We start from the raw sequence: 23,623 nt of genomic DNA on the forward strand, positions 1-23,623 counted from the left end.
AAAAACAAAAGAAAATGATAAATACTTCAAAAAATAAAATCCTTTGAAATGTAGTTATATTACTACATCTACTAGTTAGGAAAATTTAAAAACTTAAATTTGGACATGTTTTGCAAAAAAAGTGTTATGAAAAATAAAACGGCTATAATTTTTGCATACGATGTCGGAAAAAAAGTATAATATATCAAAATGTTCAACACAAAAATCCGCATCCAATTTTGACCGCCGTAGGCCTGTTTGCAATTTTTTAGAATCCTCAAATTCTAAAAGGAAAAAAAGTTATGCTCAAATTTCAGTTTTTTTGAATTTTGGTTAAATCTGGTCAAACTATGGTCAAACTACTTATTCAAGAAGTATTAGTGGTACTAAATAATTATTCAAGAATATTAGTGTCACTAAATAATTATTTCAGTTTTTTTGAATTTTGGTCAAATCTGGTCAAACTATGGTCAAACTACTTATTCAAGAAATATTAGTGTTACTAAATAATTATTGTTTTTTAAATAATAGTTTCAAACTCAAACAGTGAAACGTGTGACTACATGCTCAAGCTAAACTCCTGAGGGTTAATAGGATTGACATCTTACTATTGTCAGAAAAACAACAAGTGCAGACTTGGAAACGAGGGGGAATAGAACCCGGAAGTTAAGCGTGCTCAGGCTGGAGTAGTGAGAGGATGGGTGACTGGCCGAGAAGTTAGATGATTTGGAATGACGAGGGGTGATTAGAGATTAGAGGTTAAATTAAGCAGTGATGAGGGGTGATTAGAGATTAAATTGTAAAAATAATTCAGAAATTTGAAAATCAGGAAAAAAATCAAAAAAATCAAAAAAAATCGTAAAATTTCCTTTAGTCCTGGTTGGTGTTACCAACCGGGACTAAAGGTGGAGCTCCTGACAGCAGCCACGTGGAGGGCCTTTAGTCCCGATTCGTATAAGAACCGGGACTAGGGGGGGGGCTTTAGTCCCGGTTTCAAAACCGGGACTAAAGGCCCTCTGGAACCTGGACAAATGGGCCTTTTTCTACTAGTGATAGCTTATTCTACAACCCCAGTAACGTTATATACAAATTTAGTAAAACTATGTATAAAATGTACTCCCTCCATTCCACAATGTAGTTTGCCCGCGCTTCCCGAGATCTGCGTTTGACCATAAATTTAACCAACAAGACCGACTGCGGTGGGAACAAAAATTATAGCACTGAATTCATATCGAAAATACGAATTTAGTGGTATAATTTTTGCTCCCGCCGCAGTCGGTCTTGTTGGTTAAATTTATGGTCAAACTTCGATCTCGGGAAACGCGGGCACACTACATTGTGGAACGGAGGGAGTAGTAATTAAGAAAATATTTTTTATCATCCAAGTTTGTAATTTACTACATTTTTACGAAAGTTACTATATTTTACATAGTGTGTCACTACTACGGAAAACCTTATAGGCAGACGCTTACTAGTAGCGAGGGTTTAGAACTCTCGCTACTGCTACTTACTAGTAGCACGGGTTTTTACCCCTCGCTACTACTAAGTTGATAGTAGTAGCGCGGATTTTTAACCCTCGCTACTACTAAGCGGTCTCTATTGTGCCCCCCGAGACATGCCAGTAGCGCGGTTTTATACCCCTTGCTACTACTAAGTACGAGGTAAGTAAAGTCCCCATATCCTCGGCCGAATCCCTCCTCTCTCCCTCACTCTCCCCCTCTCTCCATACGCTCTCCCATGGTGCTGCACACCTCCTCCTCCATGGCACCCAACGAGTTCACCTCCTCGCGTCACGTGCCTCCTCCTCAGAGGGAGGCCGCCTCGCGCCGCCGGCATCCCGAAGCTCGCCAGTCTTCCCCGCATCTACATGCCATCACGTCGGACCACCTCACCACCCGCGACGAGTCCCGGTGCGCCCTCCATCTCATTCCTTTCTTCCTTGTTTCTCTTTTTCACTCTCCATGTCCCTCCGATTTTACTCACCTCCCATGCCCATGCCTGCGCAGGTTGTCGACATGGCCAACGAGGAGCTCTCTGCCTTGACCGTGAAGAGGACCCTCACACCGTCGTCTTGCTCTCCTCTGCACTAGATCCGGTCCCTCTACAACAGTCGTCGCTGGATCTGGTCTCTGCTGCCCGTCCGCACCTCCGGCGACCCTTGTCGTCACTGGATCGAACCATTGACACCATTGACAGCACGCACGGGGTCGAGATTTTTTTTTGGTTTTTGAAATTAATAGTAGTAGCGCGGGTCACAGTCACGCGCTACAGATAGTTAGTCGTAGCGCGTGTCGAACCCGCGCTACTACTAACACACGTACTAGTAGCGCGGGATGCACCGCGCTACTACTACTAGTTAGCTGTAGCGCCGTAGTAGTAGCGCAGGCACCCGCGCTGCTACTAGATTTTAACCCGCGCTACTACTAGGCTTTTTCCTAGTAGTGTGTTACTATATTTTGTATGTATCGTTACTGGGGGCGTAGAATAAGTTATTCTACACTCATGCTTAGTTTAGCGTTACTATATTTATACCGGGTGTAGTTACACCCATGTCTCATACCATGTGGTAGTATATACACTACTTTATTATTTTTAATATGTTCATATATTATATTTAAGATACTCCAAAGTTAGCTGTTTGAAAAAATTGCAAGTGAGCTCATAGTTTTATTGTATTTATGAAATACGTACATATTTATACGTAAAATGGTGTATGCATAAAATATGGTACATACTACCAAAAAGGTAGTATATATACTATCTAAACATTTTTTATATACTAATACATACTACACGTACATACACTCCGATATAATATATACTACCTACAACATACGAAACAAAAGTGGGACTAACTACACCCGGTAGTAGTACCTTCACATGCATTTCCCTTACCATCGGCCAAGGCCCATGTAGAGAGCTTTTTTTTAAACTTCGGTCAACATTCTTTTTGGCAACACAACACCAACTAGTTAGCAAGGCCCAAGAAGGCAGGATCTCAAGCCAATCACCACCGTCGGATCCGCCCCGAGCGAACACGGTGGAAGACTCCAGTTGGTATGCACCGTCCATGCTCGTGCCACGACAAGAGGTAAGAGTGAACATCTCTGCAATGCAGTTAGTTCATCGACTGGTCGTTGGATACCATTGTTGTTGCCATCAACCACGAATGAATAGTTAATTTAAAATTACGGAGGCTTGACCCGCTTCCCTGACTATGAAGGGGGGGCATTAGTCCCCCTTCCCCACCTGTGCATGACACCGCAATACGTGTTTCCCATAGTTATATCATATCTCTACTACTTATAAAAAAGCAAATTTAAATCCCCCTAAAGACAGACCACAAGATACTTGCTATGATACCCCACTACGGAAGATCTACATGCTGGCAGTGGCAGGTAAGGGTCAAATTCTTAATTGTTTGTGCCAAACATTGATAAATGTTTTGATTGATTGCAAAATTTCATCACCGGATGACATTGGGAAACGTGGCAAAAAAATCGATGCTCCAAGATGCTTTTTGGAGTATAAGTTTTCCCACGTTTAAATCCCTCTAACGAACATCATCCATTCTGGTGATGAAACTTTGCAAACAATCAAAATGTTTGGCACAAAAAAGTCAGTTTTTTTAAAAAAATCATTTATTTTAATTTTATTGCTCACCCTACCTTACATGAGTTCGGGATCAGAACAGCCGTGTCCCACGTCTAAAATAGTGATCTAAAAGAGGGGTGGCGTTTTGGCTCCTAGGAGCATTTGCTCCTGGATGAACAGTACCTCAAAAAATGGTAAAATGTTTTTAAAAAATTGAATTTTCTTGTTGATGTTCGTGTTAGTGCCGCAAGCATGCTTGACAATTTTCATGCAAAACGGAGCAGTAGTGTTTTGTCGGTGAGAAAAATAAATTTGGGGTGACATTTTTTGGAAACATTTGGTGTTCAATTTTGTTTGTTTTTTGTTTTTTGCAAAGGCCAAAATGCTTAATATTTTTGCCTAAAACTTTGGAGGTAGCATTTGGATGTGACTATAAATACATAAAAAAAAATCGTTATGATTTTTTCACATTTCAAAAATCATTTCCTGCGCGCAGGAGCACCTGCTCCCGGGAGCCAAATTGGATTTCCGATCTAAAAGGTCTTGTATTATTTCGTAAAAGAAGGTCTTATATTAGTTTACAGAAGTACTCCCTCCGTTCCTAAATATTTGTCTTTCTAGATATTTCAACAAGTGACTATATACAGAGTAAAATGAGTGAATCTACACTCTAAAATATGTCTCCATATATCCGTATATGGTAGTCCATTTGAAATGTTTAGAAAGACAAATATTTAGGAACGGAGGGAGTAGTACGTGACAAAAACAACCGTGTTGAAGCCATCTCTTTTTTGAAAGGACGCGTTGAAGCCATCTCATAGCATAGCCCACGTACAAGGTTCACATTGGCAACGGGCAGCGAGGCCCAAGAAGGCAGGCAGGATCTGAAGCGGACAAGGCCCGGCCATCGGATGCGCATCGGACGGTCAACCCCAGCCCGCCCCTAGATTCAACGCGCGCGATACGAACGCGTCGTGCATGCATGCATGCACGGCCGCGCGCGCCACGAGAAGTGGTCAGATTGAAGACCGGTCGATCAGAGATCTCCTCCAACTGCCAAACCCTCTCCTTCCTCGATCGATCCACCGATCACTCTCCTCCCGCCACGACCATCTCCTCTCCCTCCCTCCTATATATACACTGACACTCCACACCCACACTCACTCAGAGATCGAGCTCGCCATCGCCATCGACATCCAGTAGCCGCACGCACGCACCATGGCGCCCCCGAAGCTCTCCTTGCTGGTGCTCCTCGTCCTCCTCCTGCCGGCGGCCGGCAGCGCCGGCGCCAACGACGTCGCCGCCGACGCGCCCCCGGGCGGCGGGGGCGGCGGCTTCAACGTCTCGGAGATCCTGGCCAAGTTCCCGGAGCTCACCCTGTTCAACTACCTCATCAGCAAGACGCGCGTGGCCAAGGAAATCAACAGCCGCAACTCCGTCACCGTGCTCGCCCCCGTCAACGCCGACGTCGACTGGCTGCTCCGCCGCAGCGCGCGCCTGCCCCGCGCCGCCCTCCTCGAGCTCCTCTCCGTCCACGTCGTCCTCGACTACTACGACGCCGCCAAGCTGGCCGCCCTGCCCCGCGGCCGCGGCGCCAAGCCCGTCGTCGCCACCACGCTCTACCAGACCTTCGGCCCCGCCAACGGCGACAAGTCCGGCTTCCTCACCATCACCCCCGCGCCCGACGGCGGCGCCGTCTTCGCCTCCGCGGCCCCCGGCGCGATCGTCAACGCCACCTTCAAGAAGGCCGTCACCGCCAGGCCCTACAACATCTCCGTCCTCCAGATCAGCAACTTCGTCGTGCCGCCCGGGGTCATCACCAAACCGCGCGCCCCGCCGCCGCCCAAGATGATGAGCTCCGTGTCGGCCGTCGCGCCCAGCCCCGCGCCGGTGAGGTCCCCGTCGGCGTCGCCGTCCCCGTCGTCGCTCCCGTGCCCGCCCGTGACCATGCCCATTGAGGAGCCCATGGAGGAGACCCCGGCGCCCGCGCCGGCGCCGTCGCAGGGCTACGCGCTGCAGGCGATGATGGGCTGGTGGTCCGGCGCCGGCGTGGCGCTGGGGATGGCGTGCGTGCTGGCGCACTTGTAGGTCGCAGATTAGATGAGATCGATCGAAAAGCCCCGATAAATTTTGGTCTTCATTAGCTTGCACTCATTCGGAACTCGGATTTTTTTTCTTAGATTTTAATTATTTCCTACAAAATTTTGTGAGATTTGTTATGATTCAAAATGCCTGCCCTGTGGGTTTCGGCCTGTGTAAAATCTAGGGGATTATCCAATTTTTCAACCTTATTGCACTTCAAAATGGCTGGATTTACAGCCTCTAGTTCTCAACACCATTGAATGTCCACCTCCAGTTTACACGCTGTACCCGCCAACGCCATCTCGGGTCAGACCCAATCAAAGTAACACTGGCCAATTTTTGAGAGTTCGAAGTTGCAATCCATTAATAACTTGACCAAAAGAACAGAGTCGGAAAAGGGATTGGCACCCGTCCCGGCAAAATTACAAGCTAGGATATGCGAGATCTTGTTGTCTTTCCTAGAATAATGATCAAATTTGACACTAGCAAAATCCCTACATAAAAAGATGCATTTCTGATAGCCGCCGCGACTGCCTCCATCTTTCTACTTAGTTGCCACCACCCCGATATAATCAGATTGATCAAAATTGACATTAGCAAAACCCTTGCATAAAAGGAAGCCGCAATACCTGGGCCTCAGTCGTAGAGGTTCACGTCCACAAACAACATTGCACAAAAAAATTTGGACGAAAAGTAACGACGTTGCATTACAATTATGATGAAGAACACATTACAATGCTCAAGCAGAGCACACAGACACACAACAACATCACAAAGACACCACAACATACCCACAACCTAGAAGATTAGGGATCTCGACATCAAGGATCATGAACGCTCAACAAGGGGAAGGAGATCTTCTGCTTCCATCATCACCTGACCAAGCAAGGCATGCGCCTTTAGCGTTGGCCGCCTAGTTGCCACCCGACAGCACCCATGGCTCCTTGTTCATCATCAATAGAGAAGGCTGTGTCAACATTCAACATGGCATAATCCTCTCGCGATCTCTTCCATCCACGTCTCACGATTCCTTGCTTGTTTTTCTTTTTACCTCGGAAAGTTCATGCATAGGGCTAGGATAGCCTAGGCCGACCGAACGTATAGTATGAGATTGCCTTAATCACAGGCGACATGCCTGAACTTATCACGCAGGAACAGTTTAGTCCCCGTGGAGTTGAAAAATCAGTGGTCTGATCCTTGGCTTGCTAGTTCAATGCAGTTCAGATCTAGCCCCGTTTGGACTTTACTAAACCCGCAAGCCATGTTCATGCGTTAGTCACTGCAATTTGTCTTCGATCTTGCAACACATATGTCTGAGTCCACGGTCAGCAATTCCACGAGATGTATAGTTCAAATTGCGCAAATACAACCGTCACATTTCAAACATCAAAACATATCCAACAGCCACATCAGTACCTACCAGCAATCGTCAATCAACCCATAAAACATCCAAGTTGATCATCATTCATTCAGGACACGGTGATATGCCGCTAGAGTTAACATGAACTCGACCTCTGGACTGTAATAGTCACCAAGCACAGACAGAGACAAACGGCCAAGTTGTTCTTTAGCAGTAAACAGCATGCATCAACCTATGAACCGTGCAAGTGTACAGCACACAGAGCTCTTGTGGAATTTGGCACTCAACATGAACATCTAGTAGAAAAAGACATAAATTGAGCAGAAATATCCCCTCATGCTGGGTGTGTGACTTGAATCCATGCTCAGGAACTCAGCAAATACAGTTCAAATTGCACACATACGATCACTGCAATTCAGACATCAAATCATACATATCGAACGGCAGGATCAGGACCTACCAGCAATAAGCAATCAGCCGTTTCAAACATGCAAGTTAATCATTCATTCATTCAGGATGCAGAACTAGAGTTAACATCAGTTCAACGCCTGTACGTAATACAGTCAAGTAGGCGCAAATGGAGACGAACTTGGAAGTTCTTTTTCAGCATTGAACAGCAAGCATCAACCAGGAACAGTCCATGTGCTCTTCAGGCCGCATCTGGAATGTCCGTGTCCTCCTCTGGAACACCTCGGAGGTACATCACATTGTTGCATCTGCATAACGAACAGCAAAACAGAGTAGTTATGGCATCCGGCCATTAACTCGCATATGTGATGTATAAGACTAAAAGCTAATCAGCAACCATATGACACTGCCACATCTACAGTAATATGCTGACTTGTCGAGCTATAGGAGTGCTACCAGTTTACATCTTTCATCAAATATAAGATACAGACTTCAGAAAATGAGACAATGGGAGTTTTAATGTGCAATTTCAAATATATATATATATACCACTGATACACAATAGCTGTGGTCAAAGATTGATGAATGAATCACCTTATCAGTATGTCTCCCAAATTCCCAGAGCATTGCCCATCAATGTATTCCTCAGTACCACTTAGCTGCAATTTGTTTGAAGTGTGAGTAACAAAATAGTGTGGTGAAATTGACAAAACACTGGGAGTGTCCTCCATCATGTAAAATAGGTAGCCACAGACAATGTGAACTTTACCTGCAGATTCATGTAGGAGTCCACTGAAACAAGATATCCTGGGTACAAAAGGAACAATTTATGCATTAGCACAACTGAGGCATGTACAAGAACGAGAGACATCTGTAAAGGAAACTAATAATAATGATTGTAACTAACAAGTGACGAAACACCATTAAAGTACCTTTATACTCCATGCCCCATTTCAGCTTGACGATGACCGTCTTCCCTGTTAAGTTTAGTAAGAACGGCTTGGGGTTAACTGGCACAGTCTGCAGCAGAGTAAAGAAACATGGGTAATTAACAAATTATATCAAAGGAAAAAAGTAATGCAGTACAGCACATATAGGATCATTTTTTACGAAGATATGTAAAAAGATGTCCAATACAGTTAGGGCAATTTTGCTGCTACACATGGAAATTGCAACAATATCTTACTACAGGCATGTAAACCCTACAACTCACAGAAGCCAAACCAAAGAGAATTCCCTGCAAGGATGTTCTTGCGGGTACTGCATTAAATCAGCACAATGCAAATCAAGGAAGCAAGTAACAGTAAGTAGTAACCTTAACAAGGAAGGTTCATAAAAAACAAATCAACGATTCAGACCAATTCAAATACAGCAACTCAGCAATCCCCCGGGAAAATAATCCTCGATTCATATTTACTCATGAAAACTAGTTCTGAATCAGCAAACACAAGTTGCAGCTATAGTTAAGACAACACCAGGCTTATACCAACATGACAATACTCATGCCAAAGGCTGAATTCAGCACAGAAGTATCAGACACATACAATTCTTGCTGTAACCAAAAGAACAGTTTAGCGTAGCATTTTACATTTAGGATTAGTAATAGCACTACCCCAACCTAATTGCAGTGCTTTGGAGTAGCAGATACAGAATTTTGCAACTAGTGATACGACAAATCCAATCCGTGGAAGCATTGCAGGAGAAAGATTACAAAAGATTGGCAACAATTTCACTGCTCTTGACGATGTCGCTACCTTCTAGACCCAAAATTCCGACTCATCTAGCCGAAGACCCAGCAATGATTCGCTAAAACCTAACAAAAACGCCCAAACTTTTGATAATAATCCACAATCTCCACTGCAGAATGCTCAGGCCACGTTTGCAGCCACCGCACCATGCAGCATCGCTGACTCAGACCAGAATAACAGCAGATCGGAAGGGGTTACTAGCTGTGACCTCGGGCGGGAGAGAACCCCGGTTCGAATTCGATCTCCCGTCGCGCGCTCTTCCAGTGGCTCGCAGGAATCGACGCCCTACCTACTGGACCCCTCACACAACCAATACTAGCCAACAGTCCGCCGCAGGTCGCCGCGCCGCGACCGCGGGAGCCTAGGGTTCTCCGCCTATCTATCTGGTAACTCGCAGCGCGCGGAGAGGTGGGCCATGGGGGCGACAAGGTACTGAGAGCGCGAAATCATACCGCCATTGGAGGAGACGAGCTGGTGGCGAGGCCGTCGGTTGGAGGCGGAGACGAAGGCGACGGCGACGGCGAGGAGGAGGAGGAGAGGCTGCCGTGGGGGGTTGGAGCGCAAGCGAGGCTAGGGTTCTATGGGAAAGGGGATTAGCGGTTTATTGATGGGCTGGGCCGGTCCCGTACGTCGGTTACAAACCCAGAACTAGGTAACTAACGGGCCGGCATCTTGGAGGCTCTTGGTACACGGGCCGGCATCGTCTGAAGCTTTTCGCACGTACGGAATATAAGACGTTTTTGCAGTTCAATTAGTTCAAATTGAACTGCAATATTGTCTTATATTTTGGCATGGAGGGAGTATTTATTTCACTAATTATATATAATTAGTTTAATAATGATGATATTCTCGTATTTTAAAAATTAACGTGTATCAAATTAATTTTTCATTCCACACAGAAAATGTTCATGAATATTTAAATAATCTAGTATCTGGAAATAAATATTCATGTGTTTCAAGGAAAAATGTCCACGTTAAAAAAAACAATGTTCAAAATTATAGAAATATTTTATGTAAATAAAATTTAATTATATCTCGAACGGGCATTCATTTATGAAAATATTAATGTATTTTACCCAAACATGAGAACAATGAGTGAGCTTACAAAAAATCTTAAGCCACGACCTACTTGAATGGATCCAGTCTTCGCATCTGAATCAATGAAGTCATCGTGGCCGTTGTCCTTCATTCGTGGAATAAAATTCCATTCTCAAATACACCCATTTATCTCTGGTCTATGGGTATGTAGATTGTTTCAATTTCCCAAAAAAAAATTTGTTTGCAAGCCTTCGTTTGCACCATTTTCTCACCATTACTTAGCTTGGAGGTACAATTTAACAATAAAATACCTTGACCATCTCTAAACAATCTCCTAGCAAAGATGACGAGGCATGACATAATGTTATCCTTTAGAAAATGATAATGTGTGTATTTTGCCGGTACATGTTCTAGAGGAAATGTGATTACTAACATTGTGCAAACGCAACAACTCAACCATACGTTCCGACTAAAAAAAGGTAGCTCATGTACGTGCAACATATCTTTTTTTAGGCGGACGTGCAACATACATGATACATGTACACGCCCACATGAATTTTCTGATAATTCTGCTGGCTGATCGTCAAAGATTTAACAACGTGAATGGCGACTAATTTAGTTGTTTTTTTTTTGAGGCAGCGACTAATTTAGTCAAAAAAAAACAAAATCTGCGATGTAGGGATTTGGGCCAGCTGCACGGGTCCGGCTACAGCTTGTGGCCGAATACCCAAACACCAAAGGCCCAATACGCACCCTAGGAAGCAACAAGACCCAAATCGTTGCGCATCAGCAGGGCTACTGGCTTCTCCGACCAAATCCGCTCGACCGCGGTCAAAACCCTAGCTGCCGGAGCGCCCGTGCATCGCGGCGGCAGCACGCGGCGGAGGCGGAGGCGGAGGCGACGCGCACATCACCGGCCGAACGGCGAAATTGCCGTTCTCCGCAAGCCGGCGACGCGTGGGCGGCGTGAGAGGGGAGGCACCGGCGGGCGGCGGGCACTCGGGTAAGGGCAACTGAACTACAACTGAAGTTCGTTTAGTCCCATACTGCTCGGCTGCGGGGAATTCGACCAGTTTATAGAAACTGGCCTCAACGGAGTCATCACCAAGTAGCAGTGGAAGTAGAGGAGTGCGCTTGGTATAGGGTTTAGGATTTAGGTGTGTGCAGGGTTAGGGCTTGGTAGGAGGACGGAGGGCCTGGCCGGTGGTAGGAGGAAGAAGGAGGCGGGCCCAGCCGCCGGCGTGGTAGGTGGAGGAGGCGGGCCCGGCCGCCGGCGTGGTAGGTGGAGGAGGCGGGCCCGGCCGCCGGCGTGGTAGGGGAAGGAGGAGGGCCCGACTGGCGGCGGGGTGGAGGAGGAGGCCGGCGTGGTGTGTGTGTGTGTGGGGGGGGGGGGGGGTCGGGGGGACGGCGGGGTGGAGGACGAGATTTTCCTTCTCTTTTTTTTAGAGAGAACATGTTTTTTTTTGGGGGGATTTTAGAGAGAACATGTGTGCAGGGGGAGCTCCTACTGAACGCATTAGGCGTCAAATTGCATACGATTCGCACAGGAGCGAGCAAACCGGGCCAGCCAATTAAGCCGTTTCGCGTCTTCCTTCACGTACGTGAACTCTGTACCACGGAATACTGCAGGTCTGCTGCCATTGCCAACAAAGCGGGGAAACACTGCAGTGAACTGAAATATTGTAGCATAGTTTTATCGGTCAGTTTTTTTTCTAAAAATTAACTAAGATTTAAACATGTTTTTAAACATGAATTTAAAAAATATATGAACATTTTTCAAAAACATGAAAACTTTTTCATATTTTCGATTTTTTGTAACTGAGAAAAAAATTCAAAAAATTAAACATATTTTAACAGGAACATTTTGTGTTACACTTTTTTTTTGAAAGCACAATTTTTTTGAAATTTGTGAGCAAATTTTCAAACCGAGAGTATTTGGAAAACATGGTCATTTTTTAAATTCCAATTTTTTGTTGAAAATGTGTATATTTTTGGAAAATTTGAACACCTTTTGAAGACACAATCAATTTTGAAAAATGAGAAGATTTTTTGAAGTTCTGAACAACTTTTGAAAAACCAAAAAAATTGAAAATCAGAATAATTTTGAAGATATTGAGCATTTTGTGAAATTTATGAATTTTAAAATTTCAAAGAAAAAAGATAGAATAAACAAAAAAGGCATTTTGAGCCCAAAGTCTGAGGGTTGGGCCGAGTTTGTCTCTAGTTTTGGCTTGAAAGCCCGAAATACGTAAAGATTTTTGTAGAAATATAAGCACCATAATTCTTTTACATATCCTCAAAATGTCTTCACAATAATATTTCAAAATTTGAAAATGTTATTGTTTGTGTTTTTGTAACTAGGTCCGGGCTTTGGGTTTAGGTAATGTGTTGATGACAAAGGAGAGGCGACTGTGAACAAGGATACAGGTCCCTTGCGACAAACAATGGAAGAGGCGCCCTCGAAGAGGGAATAGTAGCATCGACAACAAGAGAGATAAGGCGACGGGACAACATGGCAGATGAGGCAATGTCGGCGATGGTTGAGGAGGAAGCGACATGGTCGAGAAATGGAAGAAATGGGCATGGCTGGTTGAAATAGTCTGGTCGGGGCCAAGTGACGAAAATACAATGAGAAGATTCCATGTGATTCGGGTGTGTGTATTTCCATATTTGGTTGTGGAGATCCTAGTTGTTCGCGGAATCCAACCTAAAACTGATTATCTAATTCGGTTGTCCTCCAAACTGTTGGAATCAATACCACCATCCAATCATTATGTAATAAAAGAATAAACTAGAAATAACAGGGAATACACATTATGAACCTCATTACATGGCAGGTATGTGCAATGCCATTGAGAAGAAGAGAGTTGACCCAGTTAATAAGAAAACTAGAACCAACAACCATACAAAGGCGTGCGCACGCGCGTGCGCACACACATAGATTTTCGAAAATAAGGTTGAAACCCACACACCCACTACCTATCAAGGTAAGTCATCGGGAGGCGGGGACAATAGCGTCTAGGTCCAAGACCATTGAGAGTGTCTGATTCTTTAACAATCCTTGGAAATACTCTTGCAACAAGAGATGAGCTAGTGCCTGGTCTTCCAAGAAAATTTGAAATCTATCATTGATCTCCCAACTAAGCATCATTAGTTCAACATTGGTGAACCCACGTGAGGCACACCTACTCTTTTGCAGTCAATGCTTATCAAGGCACAACTACTTTGAAATATATGGAAGGCTCATACTGATCTTCTCCAAGATTGTAGGTCTTGTAGCATTTGTTGATGAAGCTTACAAGTTACAACCCTTTAACATTGATATATATGTGGCTTCTATTTTGCAAGCTAAAGCTATGGGATTATATGTTGTCGAAGGAAATATGCCCTAGAGGCAATAATAAAGTTGTTATTTATATTTCCTTATATCATGATAAATGTTTATTATTCATGCTAGAATTGTATTAACCGGAAACTTAGTACATGTGTGAATACATAGACAAAACACTGTGTCCCTAGTATGCCTCTACTTGACTAGCTCGTTAATCAAAGATGGTTAAGTTTCCTAGCCATAGACATGTGTTGTCATTTGATGAACGGGATCACATCATTAGAGAATGATGTGATGGACAAGACCCATCCGTTAGCTTAGCATTATGATCGTTTAGTTTTATTGCTATTGCTTTCTTCATGACTTATACATGTTCCTGACTATGAGATTATGCAACTCCTGAATACCGGAGGAACACCTTGTGTGCTATCAAACGTCACAACGTATCTGGGTGATTATAAAGATGCTCTACAGGTGTCTCCGAAGGTGTTTGTTGAGTTGGCATAGATCGAGATTAGGATTTGTCACTCCATGTATCGGAGAGGTATCTCTAGGCCCTCTCGGTAATGCACATCACTATAAGCCTCGCAAGCAATGTGACTAATGAGTTAGTTGCGGGATGATGCATTACGGAACGAGTAAAGAGACTTGCCGGTAACGAGATTGAACTAGGTATGAGGATACCGACGATCGAATCTCGGGCAAGTAACATACCGATGACAAAAGGGAATAACGTATGTTGTTATGGGGTTTGACCGATAAAGATCTTCGTAGAATATGTAGGAGCCAATATGAGCATCCAGGTTCCGCTATTGGTTATTGACCGAAGATGTGTCTCGGTCATGTCTACACAGTTCTCGAACCCGTAGGGTCCGCACGCTTAACGTTCGATGATGATTTGTATTATGAGCTATGTGTTTTGGTGACCAAAGTTTGTTCGGAGTCCCGGATGAGATCACAGACATGACGAGGAGTCTCGAAATGGTCGAGAGGTAAAGATTGATATATTGGAAGGTTATATACGAACACCGGAATGGTTCCGAAGAAGATCGGGATTTTTCGGAGTACCAGGAGGTTACCGGAACCCCCCGAGAAAGTTAATGGGCCTATTGGGCCATAGTGGAGAGAGGGAGGCTTCCACAGGAGGTGGCACGCGCCCCCCAAGCCCAATCCGAATTGGACAAGGGGTGGGGGGCGCGGCCCCCCTTTCCTTCTCCTTCTCCCTCTCCCTCCTTTCCCCTTTCCCCTCTCCGTTAGATGGAAGGAGGGGGGCCGAATCCTACTAGGAACGGAGTCCTAGTAGGACTCCCCCCTCTTGGCGCCCCCCTTGGGCCGGCCTCCTCCTCCCCCCTCCTTTATATACGTGGGGAGGGGGGCACCCCAAAGACACAACCGTTGTTTCTTAGCCGTGTGCGGTGCCCCCCTCCACAGTTTACCACCTCGGTCATATTGTCGTAGTGCTTAGGCGAAGCCCTGCGCGGATCATATCACCAACACTGTCACCACGGCCTCGTGTTGACGAAACTCTCCATCGACCCTCTACTGGATCAAGAGCTCGAGGGACATCATAGTGCTGAACGTGTGCTGAACACGGAGGTGCCGTACGTTCGGTACTTGGATCGGTTGGATCGTGAAGACGTTCGACTACATCAACCGCGTTACTAAACGCTTCCGCTTTCGGTCTACGAGGGTACGTGGACACACTCTCCCCGCTCGTTGCTATGCTTCTCCTAGATAGATCTTGCGTGATCGTAGGAATTTTTTTGAATTACTATGTTCCCCAACAGTGGCATCCAAGCCAGGTTTATGCGTAGATGATAAGCACGAGTAGAACACAATGAGTTGTGGGCGATAATAGTCATACTGCTTACCACCAACGTCTTACTTTGATTCGGTGGTATTGTTCGATGAAGCGGCCCGGACCGACATTACATGACCGCGTTCATGAGACTGGTTCTACCAACGTGCTTCGCACACAGGTGGCTGGCAGGTGTTTGTTTCTCCAACTTTAGTTGAATAGAGTTTGACTACGGCCGATCCTTGTTGAAGGTTAAAATAGCACACTTGATGAAAAATCGTTGTGGTTTTGATGCGTAGGTAAGAACGATTCTTGCTCAGCCCGTAGCAGCCACGTAAAACTTGCAACAACAAAGTAGAGGACGTCTAACTTGTTTTTGCAGGGCATGTTGTGATGTGATATGGTCAAGACATGATGCTAAATTTTATTGTATGAGATGATCATGTTTTGTAACGGAGTTATCGTCAACTGGCAGGAGCCATATGGTTGTCACTTTATTGTATGAAATGCAATCGCCATGTAATTGCTTTACTTTATCACTAAGCGGTAGCGAGTCGTAGAAGCAATAGTTGGCAAGACGACAACGATGCTACAATGGAGATCAAGGTGTCAAACTGGTGAAGACGGAGATCATGCGGTGCTTTGGAGATGGAGATCAAAGGCACATGATGATGATGGCCATATCATGTCACATATTTTGATTGCATGTGATGTTATCTTTTATGCATCTTATTTTGCTTAGTACGGCGGTAGCATTATAAGATGATCCCTCAGTAAATTTCAAGGTATAAGTGTTCTCCCTGAGTATGCACCATTGCTACAGTTTGTCATGCCAAGACACCACGTGATGATCGCGTGTGGTAAGCTCTACGTTCACATACAATGGGTGCAAGCCAGTTTTGCACGTGCAGAATACTCGGGTTAAACTTGACGAGCCTACCATATGCAGATATGGCCTCGGAACACTGAGATCGAAAGGTTGAACGTGAATCATATAGTAGATATGATCAGCATAGAGATGTTCACCATTGAAAACTACTTCATCTCAAATGATGATCGAACATAGTTTAGTTTATATGGATCACGTGATCATTTAGATGACTAGAGGGATGTCTATCTAAGTGGGAGTTCTTAAGTAATATGATTAATTGAACTTTAATTTATCATGAACTTAGTACCTGATAGTTTTTGCATGTCTATGTTGTTGTAGATCAATGGCCCGTGCTACCGTTCCTTTGAATTTTAATGTGTTCCTAGAGAAAGCTAAGTTGAAAGATGATGGTAGCAACTACACGGACTGGTCCGTAACTTGAGGATTATCCTCATTGCTGCACAGAAGAATTATGTCCTGGAAGCACCGCTAGGTGCAAGACCCGCTGCAGGAGCAACTCCGGACGTTATGACGTCTGGTAGAGCAAAGCTGATGACTACTCGATAGTTCAGTGTGCCATGCTTTACGGCTTAGAATCGAGACTTCAAAGATGTTTTGAACGTCATGGAGCATATGAGATGTTCCAGGAGTTGAAGTTAATATTTCAAGCAAATTCCCGAATTGAGAGATATGAAGTCTCCAATAAGTTCTATAGCTGCAAGATGGAGGAGAATAGTTCTGTCAGTGAACATATACTCAGAATGTCTGGGTACCACAACCACTTGACTCAACTGGGAGTTAATCTTCCTGATGATAGTGTCATTGACAGAGTTCTTCAATCACTGCCACCAAGCTATAAAAACTTCGTGATGAACTATAATATTCAAGGGATGGATAAGACAATTCCTGAGCTCTTCACGATGCTAAAGGTTGCGGAGGTAGAAATCAAGAAGGAGCATCAAGTGTTGATGGTTAACAAGACCACTTGTTTCAAGAAAAAGGGCAAAGGGAAGAAGGGGAACTTCAAGAAGAACGGCAAGCAAGTTGCTACTCAAGTGAAGAAGCCCAAGTCTGGACCTAAGCCTGAAACTGAGTGCTTCTATTGCAAAGGGACTGGTCACTCGAAGCGGAACTGCCCCAAGTATTTGGTGGATAAGAAGGATGGCAAAGTGAAAGGTATATTTGATATATATGTTATTGATGTGTACCTTACTAATGCTCGTAGTAGAGCCTGGATATTTGATACTGGTTCTGTTGCTCATATTTGCAACTCGAAACAGGGGCTACGGATTAAATGAAGATTGGCTAAGGACGAGGTGACGATGCGCGTGGGAAATGGTTCCAAAGTCGATGTGATCGCCGTCGGCACGCTACCTCTACATCTATCTTCGGGATTAGTTTTAGACCTGAATAATTGTTATTTGGTGCCAGCGTTAAGCATGAACATTATATCTGGATCTTGTTTGATGCGAGACGATTATTCATTTAAATCAGAGAATAATGGTTGTTCTATTTATATGAGTAATATCTTTTATGGTCATGCACCCTTGATGAGTGGTCTATTTTTGTTGAATCTCGATTGTAGTGATACACATATTCATAATATTGAAGCCAAAAGATGCAAAGTTAATAATGATAGTGCAACTTATTTGTGGCACTGTCGTTTAGGTCATATTGGTGTAAAGCGCATGAAGAAACTCCATGCTGATGGGCTTTTGGAATCACTTGATGCTTGCGAACCGTGCCTCATGGGCAAGATGACTAAGACTCCGTTCACTTGAACAATGGAGCTGAAAGTGTGTTATATCGACTAGAGGGGGGGTGAATAGGCGATTTTTATGAATTCTTCACTGAGGAATTTGCGGGTGAGGAAATTCCTTAGCGAAGAACTACTTGCAGCGGAATAAGTAGTCAAAAGTAAACATAACAGAACACAAGCATGGTCATCATGATGAAATGAAGACAAGCACATAGTACAGAAAGCGTAAACACAAGATAACACAGGATGAAGACAAATAGACTGAAGAAATTGAACTGAGGAAATTGAGAAAGTCTTCAGTCAAAGTCTTCAAGCAGATATGAACAAGTACACAACACAGTAATGAGGAAATGAAAGAGTTGAGGAAATAGAACCAGTAGGCTTGGTGAAGACAATGATTTGGTAGACCAGTTCAAACTACTGTGACAGTTGTACGCCTGGTTAGGGCGGCTAGGTATTCAAACCTTCGGACACACAGTCCCGGACACCCAGTCCTGAACACACAGTCCAGGACACTTAGTCCTCACCACATTCCCCTTGAGCTAAGGTCACACAGACCTCGCCCAATCACTCGTGGTAAGTCTTCGGGTGACTTCCAAACCTTCACAGACTCGGTCACTCGGCGATCCACAATTCCTCTTGGATGCTCTAGACCATGACGCCTAACCGTCTGGAAGAAGCACAGTCTTCAAAGGTAACAAGCGTTGGATCCACGCATGATCAATCTCTTCAGTGATGCTCAATCACTTTGGGTTTGTAGGTGTGTGGGTTTGGGTTTTCCTCACTTGATGATTTTCGCTCAAAGTCCTCGGAGGATGGGATGCTCTCAAATGACAAGCGTCGGTTTCTCTCGGAGCAGCCAACCAGCTAGTGGTTGTAGGGGGCGGCTATTTATAGCCTAGGGAGCAGCCCGACATGATAAGACATAAATGCCCTTCAATGATATGACCGTTAGGTGGGTAGATATTTTGGGACAACTGGCACAAGGCACAACAACGGTTGGATTTTGAGTATCAAATTCCTCAGGGCTATCATGTTCCTCACTGTGTAGGCAATCCGCACTAGCGAATTCCTAACTCCTCAGTCAGAACAAATTCCTCAGAGACCAGAAGAACTTCGCCTCTGTCACTGAAGAATATGACTGAACTGTATGAGATTTCCAATGGCTTCACTCGAAGGGATTGGTAGGTGTAGGATTTTGAGTTGAGCATCACTTGGAAATTGTTCCTTAGTATTTCCTCGACCCCCTTTAACAGTACGGTGTTTCCTATGACTCAACAAAGAGAAAATGAAACTACGAAAAAAAAGTCTTCACGCTTCATGTTCCTCGAATGGATACCTAGTCTTCAAGGTCACACCAATTTCTTTACTTTCAAAGTCTTCAGAAAGTCTTCAGAAATCCAAAGTCTTCAGTCGAAGAACTTCCATTTTAGGGGTCGACTTTCTCTGTAAATATCAAACTCCTCATAGACTTATAGACCTGTGTGCACTCACAAACGCATCAGTCCCTTAACCTATAAGTCTTCAATACACCAAAATCACTAAGGGGCACTAGATGCACTTACAGGAGCGAGCAACTAACTTATTGTAAATAATACATACTGATGTTTGCGGTCCGATGAGTGTTGAGGCTCGCGGCGGGTATCGTTATTTTCTGACCTTCACAGATGATTTGAGCAGATATGGGTATATCTACTTGATGAAACATAAGTCTGAAACATTTGAAAAGTTCAAAGAATTTCAAAGTGAAGTGGAAAATCATCGTAACAAGAAAATAAAGTTTCTACGATCTAATCATGGAGGTGAATATTTGAGGTATGAGTTTGGTCTTCATTTGAAACAATGTGGAATAGTTTCGCAACTCACACCACCTGGAACACCACAGCGTAATGGTGTGTCCGAACGTCGTAACCGTACTTTATTAGATATGGTGTGATCTATGATGTCTCTTACTGATTTACCACTATCATTTTGGGGTTATGCTTTAGAGACGACTGCATTCATGTTAAATAGGGCACTAAATCCGTTGAGACGACACCATATGAACTGTGGTTTGGCAAGAAACCTAAGCTGTAGTTTCTTAAAGTTTGGGGCTGCGATGCTTATGTGAAAAAGCTTCAACTTGATAAGCTCGAACCCAAATCGGAGAAATGTGTCTTCATAGGATACCCAAAGGAGACTATTGGGTACACCTTCTATCACAGATCCGAAGGCAAGATATTCGTTGCTAAGAATGGATCCTTTCTAGAGAAGGAATTTCTCTCGAAAGAAGTGAGTGGGAGGAAAGTAGAACTTGATGAGGTAATTGTACCTTCTACCGAATTGGAAAGTAGTTCATCACAGAAATCAGTTCCAGTGATTCCTACGCCAATCAGTGAGGAAGCTAATGATGATGATCATGAAACTTCTGATCAAGTTACTACCGAACCTCATAGGTCAACCAGAGTACGATCCGCACCAGAGTGGTACAGTAATCCTGTTCTGGAGGTCATGTTACTTGACCATGACGAACCTACGAACTATGAGGAAGCGATGATGAGCCCAGATTCCGCGAAATGGCTTGAGGCCATGAAATCTGAGATGGGATCCATGTATGAGAACAAAGTGTGGACTTTGGTTGACTTGCCCGATGATCGGCAAGCCATTGAGAATAAATGGATCTTCAAGAAGAAGACAGACGCTGATGGCAATGTTACTGTCTACAAAGCTCGACTTGTTGCGAAAGGTTTTTTACAAGTTCAAGGAGTTGACTATGATGAGACCTTCTCACCCGTAGCGATGCTTAAGTCTGTCCGAATCATGTTAGCAATTGCCGCATTTTATGATTATGAAATTTGGCAAATGGATGTCAAAACTGCGTTCCTTAATGGATATCTTAAAGAAGAGTTGTATATGATGCAACCAGAAGGTTTTGTCGATCCTAAAGGTGCTAACAAAGTGTGCAAGCTCCAGCGATCCATTTATGGACTGGTGCAAGCATCTCAGAGTTGGAATATATGCTTTGATAGTGTGATCAAAGCATATGGTTTTATACAGACTTTTGGAGAAGCCTGTATTTACAAGAAAGTTAGTGGGAGCTCTGTAGCATTTCTGATATTATATGTGGATGACATATTGTTGATCTGAAATAATATAGAATTTCTGGATAGCATAAAAGATACTTGAATAAGAATTTTTCAATGAAAGACCTCGGTGAAGCTGCTTATATATTGGGCATCAAGATCTATAGAGATAGATCAAGACGCTTAATTGGACTTTCACAAAGCACATACCTTGATAAAGTTTTGAAGAAGTTCAAAATGGATCAGTCAAAGAAAGGGTTCTTGCTTGTGTTACAAGGTGTGAAGTTGAGTCAGACTCAATGCCCAACCACTGCAGAAGATAGAGAGAAAATGAAAGTCATTCCCTATGGCTCAGCCATAGGTTCTATCTGAAGGAAATATGCCCTAGAGGCAATAATAAATTTGTTATTTATATTTCCTTATATCATGATACATGTTTATTATTCATGCTAGAATTGTATTAACCGGAAACTTAGTACATGTGTGAATACTTAGACAAACAGAGTGTCACTAGTATGCCTCTACTTGACTAGCTCGTTGAATGAAAGATGGTTAAGTTTCCTAGCCATAGACATGAGTTGTCATTTGATTAACGGGATCACATCATTAGAAAATGATGTGATTGACTTGACCCATTCTGTTAGCTTAGCACTTTATCGTTTAGTATGTTGCTATTGCTTTCTTCATGACTTATACATGTTCCTATGACTATGAGATTACGCAACTCCCTAATACCGGAGGAACACCTTGTGTGCTATCAAACGTCACAACGTATCTGGGTGATTATAAAGATGCTCTACAGGTGTCTCCGAAGGTGTTTGTTGAGTTGGCATAGATCGAGATTAGGATTTGTCACTCCGATTGTCGGAGAGGTATCTCTAGGCCCTCTCGGTAATGCACATCACTATAAGCCTTGCAAGCAATGTGACTAATGAGTTAGTTGTGGGATGATGCATTACGGAATGAGTAAAGAGACTTGCCGGTAACGAGATTGAACTAGGTATTGAGATATCGACGATGAAATCTCGGGCAAGTAACATGCCGATGACAAAGGGAACAACGTATGTTGTTATGCGGTTTGACCGATAAAGATATTCGTAGAATATGTGGGAGCCAATATGAGCATCCAGGTTCCGCTATTGGTTATTGACCGGAGACGTGTCTCGGTCATGTCTGCATAGTTCTCGAACCCGTAGGGTCTGCTGTTACCTCTTGAGCATGCGTTGGTTTTCCCTTGAAGAGGAAAGGGTGATGTAGCAAAGTAGCGTAAGTATTTCCCTCAGTTTTTGAGAACCATGGTATCAATCCAGTAGGAGGCCACACGCAAGTCCCTCGTACCTACACAAACAAATAAGAACCTTGCAACCAACACGGTAAATGGGTTGTCAATCCTTCACGACCACTTGCAAAAGTGAGATCTGATAGAGATGATAAGATAATATTTTTGGTATTTTTATGATATAAACTGAAAGTAAAGATTGCAAAATAAACGGCGACAGAAATAGCTAGTTGACGGGAGATTAATATGATGGAAAATAGACCCGGGGGCTATAGGTTTCACTAGTGGCTTCTCTCAAGATATCATAAGTATTACGGTGGGTGAACAAATTACTGTCGAGCAATTGATAGAATAGTGCATAGTTATGAGAATATCTAGGCATGATCATGTATATAGGCATCACGTCTGTGACAAGTAGGCCGAAACGATTCTGCATCTACTACTATTACTCCACACATCGACCGCTATCCAGCATGCATCTAGAGTATTAAGTTCATAAGAACAGAGTAACACATTAGGCAAGATGACATGATGTAGAGGGATAAACTCAAGCAATATGATATAAACCCCATCTTTTTATCCTCGATGGCAACAATACAATACGTGTCGTTTCCCTTTCTGTCACTGGGATCGAGCAACGCAAGATTGAACCCAAAGCTAAGCACTTCTCCCATTGCAAGAAAGATCAATCTAGTAGGCCAAACCAAACTGATAATTCGAAGAGACTTGCAAAGATAACCAATCATACATAAAAGAATTCAGAGAAGATTCAAATATTGTACATAGATAATCTTGATCACAAACCCACAATTCATCGGATCTCGACAAACACACCGCAAAAAGAATTACATCGAATAGATCTCCAAGAGAATCAAGGAGAACTTTGTATTGAGATCCAAAGAGAGAGAAGAAGCCATCTAGCTAATAACTATGGACCCGAAGGTCTGAGGTAAACTACTCACACATCATCAGTGAGGCTATGCTGTTGATGTAGAAGCCCTCCGTGATCGATTCCCCCTCTGGCAGAACGCCGGAAAAATCCCCAAGATGGGATCTCATGGGTATAGGAGGTTGCGGCGGTGGAAATAGGGTTTCGTGGTGCTCCTGGATGTTTTTGGGGTATATGGGTATATAGGAGGAAGAAGTAGGTCGGTGGAGCTGCGAGGGGCCCACGAGGGTGGGGGCGCGCCCAGGGGGACAGGCGCGCCTCCCTGCCTCGTGGCCTCCTCGCTTCTTTCTTGACGTCCACTCCAAGTCCTCTAGATCACGTTTGTTCCAAAAATCACTCTCCTGAAGGTTTTATTCCGTTCGATA

At 43.9% G+C, this 23,623-nt stretch overlaps 2 protein-coding genes across 2 annotated transcripts; one reads left to right on the forward strand and one right to left on the reverse strand.

Moving 5' to 3' along the window:
• The first annotated feature begins 4,791 nt into the window (after positions 1-4,791).
• On the forward strand, positions 4,792-5,661 carry LOC109769194 (fasciclin-like arabinogalactan protein 14). The gene has a single exon (XM_020327942.2). The coding sequence runs from the start codon at positions 4,792-4,794 to the stop codon at positions 5,659-5,661; it is 870 nt and encodes a 289-aa protein (XP_020183531.1).
• A 1,726-nt stretch (positions 5,662-7,387) lies between these two features.
• LOC109769192 (probable small nuclear ribonucleoprotein F) lies at positions 7,388-9,791 on the reverse strand. The gene is made up of 5 exons (XM_020327940.3): positions 9,624-9,791; positions 8,356-8,443; positions 8,193-8,230; positions 8,018-8,082; positions 7,388-7,731 (listed from the first exon to the last, which is right to left on the reverse strand). Exons 1-5 carry the CDS (start codon positions 9,627-9,629, stop codon positions 7,665-7,667), a joined length of 264 nt encoding a protein of 87 aa, XP_020183529.1. The 5' UTR covers positions 9,630-9,791; the 3' UTR covers positions 7,388-7,664.
• Between the last annotated feature and the right edge of the window lie 13,832 nt (positions 9,792-23,623).

The sequence above is a fragment of the Aegilops tauschii genome, chromosome 7 (assembly GCF_002575655.3).
Source record: "Aegilops tauschii subsp. strangulata cultivar AL8/78 chromosome 7, Aet v6.0, whole genome shotgun sequence".
Lineage (NCBI taxonomy): Eukaryota > Viridiplantae > Streptophyta > Magnoliopsida > Poales > Poaceae > Aegilops > Aegilops tauschii.

Bases quoted from the DNA above. Each gene is read 5' to 3' on its own strand.
- LOC109769194 (XM_020327942.2), top strand. From the start codon at position 4,792: ATGGCGCCCCCGAAGCTCTCCTTGCTGGTGCTCCTCGTCCTCCTCCTG.
- LOC109769192 (XM_020327940.3), bottom strand. The intron at 8,231-8,355 runs GTACTTTAATGG...TTTTGTACCCAG, and splicing joins ATGGGGCATGGAGTATAAAG to GATATCTTGTTTCAGTGGAC. The intron at 8,083-8,192 runs GTAAAGTTCACA...AACAAATTGCAG, and splicing joins ACTCCTACATGAATCTGCAG to CTAAGTGGTACTGAGGAATA.